The sequence below is a fragment of the Brienomyrus brachyistius genome, chromosome 1 (genome assembly GCF_023856365.1).
Source record: "Brienomyrus brachyistius isolate T26 chromosome 1, BBRACH_0.4, whole genome shotgun sequence".
NCBI lineage: Eukaryota > Metazoa > Chordata > Actinopteri > Osteoglossiformes > Mormyridae > Brienomyrus > Brienomyrus brachyistius.
The window spans coordinates 7,915,644-7,932,452 of NC_064533.1; the positions used below are offsets into that span (position 1 = coordinate 7,915,644).

General features: G+C 46.7%; 2 protein-coding genes across 2 annotated transcripts; one reads left to right on the forward strand and one right to left on the reverse strand.

Moving 5' to 3' along the window:
• The first annotated feature begins 1,922 nt into the window (after positions 1-1,922).
• nudt5 (nudix (nucleoside diphosphate linked moiety X)-type motif 5) lies at positions 1,923-7,488 on the forward strand. The gene is made up of 8 exons (XM_049030800.1): positions 1,923-2,242; positions 2,353-2,420; positions 2,837-2,889; positions 2,973-3,080; positions 3,686-3,781; positions 3,956-4,061; positions 6,079-6,137; positions 6,579-7,488. The coding sequence occupies exons 1-8, from the start codon at positions 2,183-2,185 to the stop codon at positions 6,686-6,688; spliced, it is 660 nt and encodes a 219-aa protein (XP_048886757.1). The 5' UTR covers positions 1,923-2,182; the 3' UTR covers positions 6,689-7,488.
• On the reverse strand, positions 7,018-16,773 carry dhtkd1 (dehydrogenase E1 and transketolase domain containing 1). The gene is made up of 17 exons (XM_049030664.1): positions 16,475-16,773; positions 15,222-15,374; positions 14,727-14,938; positions 14,307-14,501; positions 13,938-14,207; positions 13,118-13,289; positions 12,765-12,963; positions 12,366-12,678; positions 11,358-11,442; positions 11,127-11,266; positions 9,831-9,981; positions 9,365-9,471; positions 8,925-9,089; positions 8,755-8,837; positions 8,486-8,652; positions 8,248-8,333; positions 7,018-8,104 (listed from the first exon to the last, which is right to left on the reverse strand). The coding sequence occupies exons 1-17, from the start codon at positions 16,626-16,628 to the stop codon at positions 8,003-8,005; spliced, it is 2,754 nt and encodes a 917-aa protein (XP_048886621.1). The 5' UTR covers positions 16,629-16,773; the 3' UTR covers positions 7,018-8,002.
• Between the last annotated feature and the right edge of the window lie 36 nt (positions 16,774-16,809).

Consider the following 16,809-nt stretch of genomic DNA (forward strand, 5'->3'; position numbering starts at 1 on the left):
TTTGTTTGTGACGGACAGGCATGTTGTACAGCATGTCCCTGCCTTGTGCCTCCTGGGATAGTCTCAGGGTTCACCGTCACCCTGCGCTGGATTACCGGTATCTAAAATGGATGAATGCTTTACAAATCTAAGCATTCATTAAATGTTGCCTGGCTCCACAGTACCACCTATTGGTTGAAAGTCACCGTTCATCTTAAAATTTTGCTCGCATTAACAGCGTGGAGGCGAGGGTTATGTAACTCACCGATAACTTCACATATAAAGTTACATTTAAGCAATTTAAAAGATGAAAAGACAATCCAGTGTATTAGAAAATGCCTTCAGTGATCAGATTTTAGGGATGGTACGGTGGTGCAGTGGTTAGCGGCCGCACCTGAAAGACCGGGGTTTGAGTCTCTGCCGTGGCATTTGCATGATCTACTTATATTAACTGAAAGCAGGAGCAGAGAGTTCTGGGTGCAACTGGGCGCTTAAGGGCCATGCTCAAGGGTTCAAAGGTGAGCTCACTTCACTGACTGTGGGATTTGAACCTTCGAAGCATTGATACAGCGTCATAACCGGGTGAACCACACAGCGAGATCGGATTCCTCCTGCAAGACCATTAGCACCTGTCGCACTGGAACAGCGTCTCACACGGCAGAGACTTTGCTCTTTTTTCAGGTTATATGTGTGGACTTTGCATGTTCTCCCCATGTCGTCGTGGGGTTTCCTCCGGGTACTCCGGTTTCCCCCCACAGACCAAAGACATGCTGAGGCTAATTGGAGTTACTAAATTGCCCGTAGGAGTGCATGTGTGACTGAATGGTGTGTGAGTGTGCCCTGCGATGGGCTGGCCCCCTATCCTGGGTTGTTCCCTGCCTCGTGTCCATTGCTTCCTGGATATGCTCCGGACCCCCCGCAACCCGGTAGGATAAGCGGTTTGGAAAATGGATGGATGGATATAAAGAGAAAAGTACAACTTATATAAAGTACGCATATATAAAGAAAGTTAGCAGGACGGAAATTTTGCATAAAATTAGCAAATGAAAGCTATATGTCGTCAAAGCTAATAGTATGATAACGCGGAGAGCATTCAAGTAATTTAGTAAAAAATATATTTTAAGAAATAAATAAAATATAATCTAAGCAATATTTGTCTAACAGGACTGAACGTTGAGTTCGATCGTTTCAGGCATGCTTACAATATAATACAAAAAATACCGGAAAGTGGGAGAATTTACTTTTGTTTTTCATACCGCCCAGGTGAGAGATGGTTCCAGTTCACGTTGAAAATGCCACTTGTGGAATGTGATAATTTTTTTAGGGGCAGAAATGTATTAGGGTATCAGGACTGTTTGAAAACTTGGGGACACGACTAAAGTGTGCATTGTAACTGGCATATTAATTGACATAATAAAAATGTAATATAAAGCATAAATGGGAAATACTGTTACTCAACAATACAAAAGACGATTTTTGAAGGTTTATAATCATTATATTTCATGGTGAAATGCAGCATTAGTGAGCAGGTTCAGGTGACAAACTATTTTTTTCAGTGTTATAAGTAGTTTTTATTAATGTTTTACATTATGTAGCTTAAATTTGCAACTTGGCCATTGTGGAGGACATACTATAGCTGCTTGATAAAAACGATGTATTGTAAAGCTATAACTTTCATGCATTTTGAAATGGCCGGGTGTCCCGCATCACGCATAACGGCTTTGGGCTGTCTTAGAAGCGTTCGGACTTTGGAAACCAGGTCAGATCTACGTACTGGTCCACAATGGTGAGCTGTCTGGAGTATCCTATTTAAAAGCATTGCGCTTTGGCAAGACGAATAACGGATGAGCCGCTCTTGGCTTGGATTGTTTCGATTTTTTTGTTAATTTACTGTATTTACACTCCGTTACGACAGGGGGCAGCAGCGCAGGAAAACCTGCGTAGTACAGGAAGACCAACAAGGAAGAGTAGGATGCGTGGTGCTGTGACCGTAGGGCTGCGACTGACCGGACAGACGTGTTAGGGGTGTTTTGGGTGTTTCGCACAGGTATAGGTAAAGGCGCTATATGACGGTCAAGTCAGCAGCTCAGGCAGTACTTAGTCCTTCGTCTGCACAGCACTGTGTCTGCTTCCACGTTGTTTGCTTTTTTTAAAAATTGCTTTAATCCGTTAAATAAAAGCATCCAGATACTTTGCAGGGAAGATGAGCGGCGACCGTGGCGCAGGGAAGGGAGCCGTTCCGTGTCACGTAGTGAAGGAGGAGGTGGGACCGCCCGATCGCGCTTTAACCGACTATGTGTACGTGGAAGTCTAGGGGGGTGCCGCCACTCGCTGGTTAAAGTAACAAGTAACAAGGTTTTTCATTCATTTTAGGTTATAGCAGAGGGAAGGTGGCTCAAGCTGGAAAAAACTACCTATGTGGACGGCGGTGGGACAACCAGGTACTGTTTGTGTCAGTTTGCCTCTGGTGACGAAACGGAGCTTGTGACTTGCGATTTTGTCTCAAAATAATCTGGTTAGGCTACTCAGTTAAGCGTTGTTAAGGGGTAAAAGTTGGCCTTTGTTCTGGTAGTAGTGTTGACATTATTATCTTATCCAGTGAGTCTGGTGTCTCAGTTTAGAAATGTACGACGCACACAGATATACTCAAGCAACATAGTGAGCACAGTGTTTGAACGGAGCTTTATCTCCTGTCTTTACTTGATTTGAAAGACTACTCCATAGTGATGTGATTATGAAAATAAAAGAATAGGTTCATTGGAAATGATTGAGCGCCCTGTTCTTAAAAGACAGCGCAATTCATTAGTGTAAATTTTACCGAATGGCGATAAAGATTTGCAATTTCCATTTTAATCAGGATCTGGGAAACCGCAAAGAGGACCACAAGAAAGCGCGACTCCAGCGCTGATGGTACGATTCGCAGGTGGAGGGGCAGCCGCGCGCGCTGAGAGGTGCGGGGGGAACGCGCTAAGGATCCGTGTGTCTGTTCACAGGCGTGGGAATCATAGCCATCCTGAAAAGGACCCTCCACATAGACTGCGTGGTGCTGGTGAAGCAGTTTCGGCCGCCGATGGGCCGTCACACCCTGGAGTTCCCAGCAGGTAGCGCAACTGCACAACCGAAAAGCAGTGACTGTTTACTGATGTCAGTGTGCATTAAGCGGCTTAAGCCCAGAATGCGCCCCTTTAAAATACTAATCTGCTGTAGTAATTCCAAACTGACGTCAGATTTTTGCTTGTGGTGTTCTTTTCCTTAAGGCAAGCGTGTGTTGTATGTTTTCGAGTCCTTGGCTTGTTGCTGAATATTAATAATCAGTTATCTTAACTGGAACCACCAAGGCTTCATAGACAGAACTATCTAAAATGTATAGTAAGCCATGGGGTATGCGGAGTGGGCGACATAGCCCAGATGGACAGGGGCACACACAGACCGGTGCCCTGCTGGTGTTAAAGTTGATGACCAGGCAGGTCCTGAGAGGGTGTCCCATTTACTAATACATATAATTTCCATGAATAATAGTGAGGGGGGGGTTACTGGTTTAGCACTCTGTGCCTGTGATCAGAAAGCCGCAGGTTTAGATTCTAGGGTCAGCAGAGCAAATTCACTGTTGGGCCCTTGAGCAGGGCCCTTATTAAGTCCCACCTGTTCTGCTTGCTAAAGAAAACTGTATGTATGCTAAACTATTTTTTCATCTGTCGTGATGCAGGGCTCTTGGACGAGAACGAGAGCATGGAAGCAGCGGCACTGAGGGAGCTGAAGGAGGAGACAGGGTACATAGGCGAGGTGGTGGGCATCACCCCAGGTAGCCGACTTCCTCCCCTTAAGCCGCTCTGACTCCGCCTCCGCAGGCGGAATGTGGCGCTTGTGCCGCGGCGTTAATCAGTGCATTAACCTCGGGGCAAAAGTGAAGTCTGGAAGTTTGGGATGTATGGGAATCGTCATGTCATTCTACCGGCTTTTTTTCTTCATTTCCCAGTGTCATGTCTGGATCCTGGCCTGTCGAACTGCACCACTCATATCGTCATGGTTAACATCAATGGCGATGATCCTGAGAACCTCAGTCCTACACAGCAGCTGGGTGAGGTGACATCTGTGGGATGAGGTTGCTTGGATGCCGCGTGTAGGCCTCAGGACCAGCAGTACTGCTGTGGTCCGGGATTTGGCCTGTGGGTTTGGCTCTTACAATGATGCCTCTAACCCTCCAGTGTGGCCAGATATTGTGGTGGAACCACTCTGCTTTGGTTCTCTGCTTCATTCAGGAACCTGGAACCAGCTCATTAATTGCAAACTGGTAGAAGCAGTTTAAAAGTAGCATTTCTGGTTATGTAGAAAAACCAGCAGCACATTGTCCTGGTCTGCACAGAAGCAAAACATTCTTTTCAAACACTTGGCAAGAAGAACTGGGAACAGCACAAATTATTGGATTTGAAAACTTTGTGATCTTAGAAGAAAATCCGCAGAGCGGACTTACCATTCGTCTTTAAAGCTGGTTATTACAGTGATTCTTATTATATTCTTCATTACGATTAAGAGGCCTGTAAACAGAGAGAACAGGAAGTGGAAGGAAGTTTGGTGCTCAGCATAAATGAATACATGCCTTGAAAATCTTCACCCGTTTGTCAGTGAACACCAGAACAATTAACAGAATTCTAAGTTTTATTAAACATTTTTCCATTAACACACAGAAGCTCGGTCACCAGCATGATCAGGACAAGAAAAATAATATATTTTATTCAGATGTGGATTTACAAAAATAAATTCACCCTGCAACGAATTCCACCGAATATAATATTTAGCGTGGTCTTGGATTTTAAGAGCGGTACCAACTCTTCTAGACGTGGAATGAATAAGCGGCCCATATACTGCCAAGCCTGTCTCTCTCCGCTCTTGGAGAACGAGCGCTTCCGGATCCTGGACGCTGGATGGGGAATGACGCCCCCATGGCTGCTCGGTGGGCTTGACGTCGGCTGATACTTGGCCGCTGAATCACTTTCACCGTGTACTTCAGAAATGCAGCGGTGGCCTTAGACGCGTGTGTGTTTTGGGTCATTGTCATGTTAAAAGAGTACGTACTGACTCAGGGCATGATGGTAGCGTCTGCTCTCAGTATTAAGCACCATATGTGTGAATTCATGGTGCCATCGGTGAACTGCAATTCCACGGGCTGGTATCTGCTTGGGCTTCAGTAATGGCTTCCTTTGTGGACGACACCTTTGCTCGCCACTCGTCTGCAGATGATGATTCGAATTGTCGCAGGAAACACTCGCCCCAGTTTCACTTTACCCAACTGTGATGCTCTTGCATGGTGATTTCCCTCAACGCTTATGTCGAGGTGTTAGCCTTGTGGTCGGCCTGCACGTCTCAGAGAGTTTGCAATAAGTCCGTTCTTTTTGAATTTCTGAGTCACTTCTGCTACTGTATTCCAGCTGATGAGCAATGTCTTACTAATTTACTTGCAGGCTTGGCCGTTTTTTGTGTAAAGAAATGACTTGACATTTCTCTTCCATGGGGATTTAATTTAAATGCTCCTCTTAATTGTCAGTGATCTGGGGGCCACCTGTGTGATGACAGAGTAGGACAAGGCTATTCAAGTCACACTCCTCAAGGTCTGAACACTGCTCGTTCTCCAGCCTTCCTTTGTAGCATTTTATCACCTTTTATGTCTCTTCATCGGGATGTACTCATTTTTGCACCGTGGTCTAAAAACCAATCTTGTTTTTTTTGCACTCACAAAACTCATCTGCAACCAATAGACCAGATTTGCTGGAATACTTTGTAGTGCAGGATCTCATATGAAGTATTTATTCTATAAAGAGACAGATGACTACCTATGAAATCATTTTGGGGTGTATTCATTTATGCTGGGCACTGTAGATCTCTGGTTTACTCATATGTTGGGTGCTGCTGAAAACCATGAGTTATGTCTATAAGTGCAAGAGATGTAATATTTACAGCCTGCTGTTCACATCTGACTGTCTCTTGTCTTTTTTCAGGTGAAGAAGGTATGTTTTCATTTTTTTCTATGTTTCGTTACATGAATTTGCTTTAGACTGATTCATGACGTAAGTTTTTCGGCACTGATTCTTAATTGTTTTGCCTCGCAGAATTTGTTGAAGTTGTACTTCTACCTCTCAATGAGTTCCAGAAGAAAATCGATGGTAAGTTTTCACTTTGGGGGGGGGGACATTGCAGTGTGGCAGGATTCAGGATTCGGTATGGCATGCTGGGGAATATTCAAAGGAATATCACTTATAGCATTTAAAATGTACTCTGATATCTTGCTAGTAAGATTTCTCAGATCCCATTCCACTTCAGATTAAAAAAAAAAAAATGTGCAAACCAAATGCATGCAAGGTGATTTGTGCACATTAATAATTAAAGCAGAGGAGGGTTAGACCCCTGATTATCTGAGGATTGTGTCCATATTTGAGAGATTAACAGCACAGTGGTTTTATTTCATCACATCAGTCCCGGTGGCCTGAATTGTAAATATTCAGCTTTTGTGTGTAAACACTGGGCCAGCAGAACACGGGCCTGTGCGTCTCGATGTGAATGACTGCCTGTTTACTTTGTGTGCTCCTCTGTCTCCTTAAACCAAGAACTGCTGCAGAAAGAAGACATTATTGTGGACTGCAAGGTGTACATGTACGCCATGGGCATGACACAAGCTGTCGCCAAGCCCAGTGAGCTTCCAGTGCTGAAACAGTGAGGGTGACCCTAGTGGGCTATAGTCCAAAATCACCTTTCTGGGGAAACACTTTGATTATCGTGGACCTTGATTTAGGTGCCTTGAGTCTGAGATCAGACAGACAGTATTTAGAACTTCCGTATGTTTGTTTTGTATCAGATCGCTGTTTTTAAATAAAACAACATGGTATGTTTCGTAAATGCCTCCGTTTCACATGAATTAATAAACATCTGCTCACTGACTTGATGAGTGATCTTAAAGATTCGTGTTGGTTCATTTTCCCGAATGGCTGTACTAGTGTTCTGGATGTCGAACAAGTTTGTTTTCTTCAGGAGTTGTGACACAGGCGAAGGCGATGAACAGCAGTTATTAATTTTTTTTTATTTCCAACAAGTGAAATAACAAGACATTTCTCACCTTCCATAGCATCATAGGCAGGGATTACATGGAGAACAGGTCTAGGTCTGAGGACCTGTTTGGCCACGCCCTAAAGCACACTGCAGAGCGACTGTGACTGTGACTGCTGAGCCCCGCATTGGCTCTACTTTCTGCATCTGAACAAAGCAGCTTGACTCACTACACACAATGGAAAGAATAATACACTTTGCTTGTGTGCTGAACAACAAAGGAAAAACACTGAAAATCACTCAAACAGAAACTACGATAAAAATCCTGAGGTGCATATATTCAAAGCATCTTTAAAATACTAAGGAGTTAACTTTTACTGTAATTATCATGCTATTTGGGCCTAGTTTGACCTTTGAACAAAGTAATGCTGTTAATTTTGCAACCCATTTTTAAGGCAAATGATGCTAATTTTTTTTAAAAGATTTACTGCAGTAAAATTCTGCCATTGGTCACATGACCAGAAATGGTGTGCTGACCTTTTGGTCTGGTGATTCTTTTTTAGTGTTTAAAACATCAAGCAAACATTCATAGAGACCGATTTCATACTGATCACCACAGGTTATGTCGTACATGGAAGCACAACACTGTACAGTATGGAGATGGAATCTGACCTGATTTAATGCCTCAAGATATGAGACTTCAGTTTTTAAAAACTACACTTGCTGAATTCTTTCAGCAGCAAATCAGCATTTTTCTCAGTTCTTCACAAAAAGGAAATGAGACCCAATATGGATCCTCCTCTTGGTTTCATTTAATGTTTAACTTCCCTGATCCTCGATTTAAAACTTTTCCTCTGCTCCAGCAAGTACCTTTAAATGCTTCTCAGTCCAAGTGACACAGACTTTTAGTAACATCTTACTGGCTGCTTGAGCCCCTGAGTAGTGCAGGCAGCTGTATGTCCAGCAGGGGGCGCTGCACAGGAGTACCTCAGGCAAAGGTGGCTTTCAGGATGCCCTCATGCTGCTGCTGATGCAGAGTCCCGATGCCCACAGCTGGAGCTGGGAGGGGCGGTCGGCTGACCAAACGGAGCTGCGTGCAGGAGGGGGGCCACAAACCGTGATGTCATCAACACTTGGCTTTCAGCAGTAAGATGACGGCGCGACAGACAGTGATGCGGAGACTACACATGCTACGCTAAACGAGGTGCGTTTAGGAAGCTGCTGAGAACTTACCTTCCGGGCCAGCTGCTGCTCGAACCTGGGGGCCACAAAAGACCAGGGGCCCATATTCTGAGGTTCCTCCTGACTCCAGATGAACTCTGTGTGAGAGCACAAGTTCAGAGTCATTGGGGACCCATAATAGCGAAGTAGAAATTCGAAATGACCCAAAACGTCCTGCCACAGACGTAGCCAAGCAGCCTCAAAATCAGTAGCTTCTAACGCATGGTGATGCCGTGTCTGCAGACTGGACCTTTGGCGCTGCTGTATCTTTTGAGCTCCTGCTGCAGGGCCTCCAGGGGGAAGGGACAGAGCTCCTCCAACCGGATCAGCGCCGTACCCTCTGCTGCCCCCGATGCTTCCATCTGCTTCAGCAGGGCATAGTAATGCTTGCCTGAGCAAAACACCACCCGCTGGACTCTGCGTGGAATTGCAGGCCATTTCAGCAAAAGCTCACATGCTCACTGGGCACGTTCACGCCACAGCGATCCCAACCCAAAGGTGTTCGACCTCAGACCTCACCTGGATGGATTCACGGAGGGGGAACCGAGTACGGGACGGAAAGTTGTCCCGGGGGCCATATCTGCCAGGCTGGACACAGCACCCTGGAGAACGGGGATGGTCAGTACAGCCATGAAGTCTGGTCCGGCTGACGTACCTGGAGGTCAAAGGTCGCCATCCGCAGGCTTTACCGGGAAGCGAAGCAGCATCTTGGGCGAGGCTATGACGAGCGGCTTCCGGAAGTTTCGGATCATCTGACGCCGCAGCAGGTGGAAGTACTGCGCTGGGGTCGTGGGGTTCACCACCGACATGTTGACGTTGTCCCCATCCACACCCTCCTCTTTGCTGTCACACATCTGGGGCACCAGAACCGGGGGGGGGGGTGCAGGATGGAGCGGCATGGGTTACTACCACGCAAGCCACACATTTGCATGGGGCCCCTGAGGTTTGGAGGCCCCTTGTTGGCCCCAAACAGTCACTACACTAAATATCAAATAAACACATTCATTATTTAGAAGATGCTGAAGCAGCACGTTCTGCAAACCAGCGATCATCTCACTCCCCTCACTAGCTATTAACAGTTTCTTGGAGGGGGCCCAGAAAGCGCAAAGCAGCTCCTGCACACGCTCACCTGCAGGAATCGCTCGATGCGGCAGGAGGAATGCTCTGGCCCCGCCCCATCATAGCCGTGAGGTAACAGGATGACCAGCCCACTCTGCAGTAGCCACTTGGCCTCGCCTGGAAAAGCAGAAAGATCTAGAACACCAAGCCGGGCCCCCCCTGCCCTCCCACACCCTGGCATCTCTAAATGGGGCAACCTGCAAAACCTGAACTTCAATACACGACTCCTAAGCTCTCCAACGGTCCACAGACCAAAATATGGAAGGTAAGTAGGACAACTTCCTCTTCCTGTTTAGAAACCACCCGCAGCTCTTCACATTTTCTCCACAATTCCTGCCGACGACGCATGGAATTATCAGCAGGTCAGATATGACAAAGGGCGACGTAACTGTAAATTTACAATACATTGTAGGAGAGGCACAGCAAAATCTGAAGGAAGAATTCAGCCGGACAGAGGTCTCGCTAATGACCGATACCTCCTGAGATGAAGGTGTCGAAGGTGATCTGTGCCCCGTTGAAGAAGTCCCCGAACTGGGCCTCCCAGATGGACAGGAGTTTGGGCAGGGCGATGCTCATGCCATACTCAAAGCCCAGCACAGCCTCCTCGGACAGGGGGCTGTTACACACCTGAGGAAGAGGAGGGTCCCAAAAGTGCCACGTTCAGCCAGGTGACTGTCCCACCTATCAGGGTACTTTTCCATCGCACCATGTACCATACTTTGGGTGCTTTCCCTTTTCCTTTGACTTCCGGTCCAGTACCAGTACCAAAAGTTCCAGTACCAAGAAGTTCCAAACCAGCTGGGGTACTTTTTTGTGACTTTGTACTTTGGGGTGGGCAAATGTCGGTTGGTTATGCAAAGTCTGCCTCTAATCACAATACAAAAACCATCTTGAAAAAAGTTACAAACTCAGAAAACGATAAACAAATGAGAAATAATAATGAAAGTAACAATAATGTATGTGTGGAGAAATGAAGAGACCCAAGCTTTAATTGTGATTAGGTCCGAAGAACAGAAAATGAGCAGGGTGATATGAATACACAATACAGACGCTCCTCTACTTACGAACGTTCAACTTACGAACTTTCAGACATATGAACGAAGAGGACTGTGGGCTCCCGTTTTCTGTCCGCAACATCAATTTTTTTTTCTGTGCGCCAATTCCGCCTAGTATGACATTTGGCCGCTACTCCCGCCGTGCAGCAGGTAGTTGAATAACGACTTACGAACATTTTAAGTTCCGAACAGCCGTATCTCATTCGTAAGCAGAGGAGCATCTGTACATAGAAGTATTTGCTACAAAAAACTAGAGAGAGGTAAGGAGCATGCACTGATTACGGCGCGTTGCCACACCCACCACACAAGGAACCACCTCAGGGATGAGAACCCGAGTGCAGCCGTGTGGCGGGTGATACCTCAGCACCACACTAGTCCGAAGGGACCAGTAGAAATGTAAGAACGTAAGAAAAAACCTGATCTTAATCTAGCTGACTAGCAATGTGATTATTGCATGTGCATAACATGCAATGTTGGTATTAATATTGCACATTGTCCAGCTCTATAATATACTACAGCCGTTTTTCGAATTCAGTACAAAATACTCGGTTGCATTGTGATGTCATTTGGTGCTGGTACCAGTTTTTATGCCAGTGGAAATCCGACACCTTAAGGGCCCAAAAGCACGGAACCTGGTGCAGTGGAAAAGCACACTTAGAGGTCCCATGTGACACATGCCACCCGGTACCACGAGCTCGGGGGGAGGGAAGACAGCACCTCCAAGAAGGCCTTCTGCTCAGCCGTGATGTGGTTCAGTGGGATGTACATGTCGTTGGTCTCCTGGCAAACCACCATTGCGTGCCGTTGGCTGAAGGTTCCGCGGCCCACGTCCTGTCCGCTGATGCGGATGTTGAACCCTTAACAGCAGCGGGGTGATACAGGCAGATAATTACGTCAAACATCACTGCGGACTACCGGCTGTATCATCACCACGGAAACCCGACCCACCTTGACACAGGAGGGACCCAAACGCCATGGCTTCAGCGGTGGACCAGTCCAACTTAGTTCCCTCTTCCAGTTTCTGAAGCCGGGTCTGTGTCAAAGCACATACAGGTCATACAGCCATCTGACTAAGGCCTCCGGACCAGATCGCAGGACTACAGTGAGGACAAAGAGGAGCTGAATCTGGTACAAGCCTTACAAGATCTCAAGAGATCAGTCAGAAGTCAATTATGTCTTATGTGACTGCGATCCACAGCTCTAAATAATCCAGTTCTGTATAATTAACTAAAACGTATCATTCATTAAATAAAAAGCCAATGATTTTCTTGTCTTTACCTCCAGTTAAAGACTAATTACAGCTATTTTTGATGTAGCTAATTCTTCTAAATTTAGGTCTTTATCAGGGCTGCACAATATCACATCATGATATAATTGCAATTTTACGGTGCATGTGCAATAATCAGGGGGCGGCATGGTGGTGCAGTGGTTAGCACTGTATGAGGCGGCATGGTGGTGCAGTGGTTAGCACTGTATGGGGCAGGCATGGTGGTGCAGTGGTTAGCACTGTTGCCTCACACCTCTGGGACCCAGGTTCGGGTCTCCGCCCATTGCTTCCGGGATAGGCTACGGACCCCCCGCGACCCGGTAGGATAAGCGGTTTGGAAAATGGATGGATGGATGTGCAATAATCACCAGGGCTTCAAAGAAAGCGCATGAACATTTGTCCAGCAGCCAGCTTTTCGGTACCATACGGATGTTTACTTACAGCCACAATTTGGTAAGCAGATTAGTAGCGCACCTAAAATAAAATAGGCGTGTTGTAACTCCATGTAAAGCCCTGGTGATTTTTGTGCATGCACTATATAATCGAGATGTTGTGCCGCCCTCATCTTCATAGTTTTAATAATCCAATGTTGGTTTGATGACGTGCTTGGGTATGTAGCACCGTTCCTCGCTTTCGATATTTCCTTCCATTGGCTTTGCTCTTCCAGGGATGAGGCCCCTGCTTCATACCTGCATGTGCGTCTTTCCGAGGTGGCTATGCAGCTGGATCTCCTCGGGGATCTCCACGGACTTGGCGCCCACGTACTGCAGCAGCGGTGCCGGCAGGCCCGTGTCCCACGTGGTGATGCGAGGCTGCGGCTCCACCAGGTCGCCCCAGCGGCCCTGCAAGTTGGTCGGCGGCGGACTGTAGAGCGTCATGTTGGCCAGCCGCTCGTTCAGCATGTTGTAGTGCGACGTCTTGATCTCCACGACTTCCGCCTCCGTCATCAGGCCCTCTGAGATCAGCAGGTCGGCGTACGTGTCCGGGATGCTCTTCCTGGAGCTGAGAAGAAATCGCAATGCGGACCGAAGTGTCAGAAAACCTCCGTAAGTGGTCCTGCAGTGGGCTGGTACTGGCCAGAGACCCACCGGATGATCTTGTACATGGTTGGGTTTGTGAAGAAGGGCTCGTCGAGCTCATTGTGGCCCCACTGTCGGTAGCACAGGAGGTCCACGATCACGTCCTTCCGGAAGCGGCGCTGGTACTCCACGGCCAGACGCGTGGCACGCAAGACCTCCTCTGCGTCGTCGCCGTTCACATGGACCACGGCGCAGCCGACCATCTTACCTGAGCAGGATGATGCGAGTCAATAACAAGTTAACGGGTCATTAATGAGCCAATAACAAACTATTCTCCCCATTCCAGATACTGTCAGCATCAGATGTCACTCATGTACTTTGTAGAAGATGGTTATGAAAATGTACTTAAACATCTTACACACCTATGTCACTGCAGTACAAAGATGACCTCCCCCTCTCAGACGGCGTGGTATAACCCACTTGGTTATTTACAATAAGGTGGATGCTTCCACCGACTCTGAAATGTGGAAGGCTTGAAAGGGTAAATGTTTCAGGAACGATGCCTTGGCCTGAGAATGAAGCATCACCGTGGACCTGCAATTTCGGAAATAAGGGATCAGCAACACGCCTTGACTTATTAGCTACAGCTAAAGCAGGTACAGTTTTATTATTAAACATTCAAATAATTTTATACTGCAGTTAGAAACCTCAGATTTACACTCACTTTCATTTTTATGACCCCATAGCATAAACACTGTATTTATATGCAGAATGGACAGGTGGTGGTTCTGATGTCATGAATGACAGAGGTGTAGATGGTCATGGGGTCATATGTCCTGTACCTGCACACAGGTGACCCTGTGCCTTGTACCTGCACACAGGTGACTCTGTGCCTTGTACCTGCACACAGGTGACGCTGTGCCTTGTACCTGCACACAGGTGACTCTGTCCCCTGAGTCTATGCCTTGTACCTGCACACAGGTGACCCTGTCCCCTGAGTCTGTGCCTTGTACCTGCACACAGGTGACCCTGTTCCCTGAGTCTATGCCTTGTACCTGCACACAGGTGACCCTGTCCCCTGTACCTACACACAGGTGACCCTGTGCCTTGTACCTGCACACAGGTGACCCTGTCCCCTGAGTCTGTGCCTTGTACCTGCACACAGGTGACCCTGTCCCCTGTACCTGCACACAGGTGACCCTGTTCCCTGTACCTGCACACAGGTGACCCTGTTCCCTGTACCTGCAAGCAGATGACCTTGTCCCCGGGTTGGGCGTTGCTGTCTGAGGAATAGTCCCCGTCCTGCCGGACCTGCTGCCTGCCGCGGGCTTTGCCTTGGGTCACCGGGTTGATGGCCTCCAGGTGGGAGGGGTTGGGCAGCATGGTGACATGCAGAGGCTTCCCTGCCCCAAAGTCCAGATCCACTGAGGAGGTCAGGTGGGACAAGACATCCCCGATGGATGGGGAGTTCTCAGGAAACTCACTCAGGCCCCTCATCTTCCTGAACATGAGCTGGTGAGCATGAAGCAGGACATGAGGCAGGGTCCAGATGCCAACCTGTCCAAGGGTACCACCCTTGTAATAATATATTTATATGACAAGGTGTCTGACCTCAGGAGGGAACTGCAGGAGCCCGGTCAGGAGGTTCAGTCTCCCACGGTGGGGCATCCCCATGATGACGTCCGTCACCCCGCTGTATGATGCCAGGCGGAACAGCTCAAAGAAAAATCCCATCATGCTCTCTGCTCCCTCGGCGCTGTACCGCTTCACCGTGGCAAATTTGGTAGCCAGGAAGTGGTCAAATTCCTGAGATTTTAAACAAAAAAGTGCAAAGAAAATTCATACAGATGGATCAGAAACTATTTAGGATTTATAACCAAATTATGTTTTCGGGCCTAGATTGCTAAGCAATAGATAAAATGTAGTATACAGACTTTCAGCCTTCTTGGGTGACACACATATTTCAATAGGACAGCGAATGCATGTTTGGCATGACGAGGGACATGGGTGACACTGAGGTTCCCATCATACCTGAGATTGTAGCATTAGCCGGGCCAGCTGCCTGCGCTCCTCAGGAGAAAACGTCTCCTTCTTCAGCTCTTCGAACCGGTTGGCCACCCACTCCCTCTCGGCCAACGTCTGGAGCTGACTGGTCTCTACAGACACTCGGCCGCAGTAGGTATGGCGCAGGTAAGTGATGACATCTTCAAGGGACGCTTCTGTCTTGCCAAAATTCCTTAGGCCTTAGAGGATAAGAGGAATTGAGATGCAATCCTTCACAAGTAGCTCGCATATTCATAAATCATTAAGGGACATACTGTAGCTTCCTGGCAAGTTTCAAGCGTTCTCAGACTGAGAGCGCTTAAATGGTTAAATAGGCACAAAATTGTTACTAATTAACAAGACACAACTCAGTAGAAGCTGGCTACAATCTAACCTTTTATCACATTTGAAGGTTATAATTCAGCGACATTAACACAGTCCTGTAAAATAATAAAAATAAATCAAATTAAAAAAGACCCGAACCGCTGGTGTTGAAGGGACCCCGAAGCGTTTCGGTCAAAATGCTGATTTCAGGAACCATGTCGACGACGCCTTTTTCCGGGAGTAAGGGGTTAATTTTAGCTGCCTTGTGACCGTGTTCCCGATACACCTCGACCAGCCGTGCCAGTCCATGATCTGGAGGGTTGGTTAACAGCGTTACATATTTGTTCCCAAGTTACATAAACAACAAAAATATCAATAAATGTCACAAAAAACACACAATCTATGTCAGTCAATGATACTGTAACAATCACGCAAGAAATTCATATTAGAAAATTTGTAATATTTATAAATCTTAACTTTAATAAATGTTAGGACAAAAGCTGACGATAGAATACAAACATCCCACACGTAGCAACGGACATAGCACAAGGTTTTTCATGCCAGTGCCGCGATGTAAACATAACACTTCTGAGAAAACGTGAATACAATTTCTACCATTAATTAATAAATAACAAAACGATCGTAACGTTATGCCTAACGAATACTATTCCAAGTCTTCCAAAGACGCTTCCCCTAGTGTTACATGAAACTTAGTTCAGCTTGTCACGTTGAAAAGGTAGGTTTTCTGTGTTGATAATTAAGAACAGAACTCCGATTATCACTCAATGCATGAGAATGTGCGTGTGAACATATTGATGTACAAATTTAGGTTTTACAACAATGCCTATATACAGGGGCGTCAATGTTTTAATACCCTCCAACCCCCCGCCATATAAATGTGTATTTATTGGCTTAAGTCACGAATAGCTTTTTTTACATGTTTGCCATCGCCTCCCCCCCAAGTAGATTCACCCCCTCTATCCATCCATCTCTAACTACGCCTCTGCTTATGTACATTTTGTGTATATCTGAGTGAAATCGATATGAAAGCTTGGCACTTCAGTGATTGAATGAATATGACAGTAGTTTGTGCTGTAAGTGCTATCGTGTGACACTCTGCCTTTACATGCGTGGCACTGTGATGAAAAACGTAACAGCAAAATGCACTTTATGCTGTAAGCCCCTCTCCTAATAAATGCGGTAATCTCAGCCCATTAATTAATCACCTTGAGGTTATTAAATGATCGTTATAAATTAATAAATAATAAACATTTATGATCATTTCAATTCGAAAAACAAACATTAAAAATTATTAATTTTAATGACTGATGAAGCCAGCTACACATTAGGCTAGTAAAAACAAGCGCGTGAAATAAGCATTTTGAAGTGTTACTACCCCCCGATCCCCTAACCTTGGGTGAGTGAGGAGCTGAGTTCGGTCTCCTGTTGCTTCTCTTCGGTACCGGCTCCCCTGGGTCTGTAGCCGTAGACCCCCTTCTCGGTGTGATACAGGGCGCTCAGCGCTGGCCGAGCTAAGCGGAGACAGGGCCTGCCGGCTAGATGCATGCTAGTTTAGCGATTACGAAGGCTGACAGCTCGGCCTCGGTTCACTCCTTTAACATATATATGGCTGTATTGTATATAGACGTATAATAAGAAGCACAAGCAGGATTATGCAACACACGGCCGAGCAGCCACACTCCGCCGAAACAATGGGTGGCGACGCTTCCTTGGCCCACGATTGGTT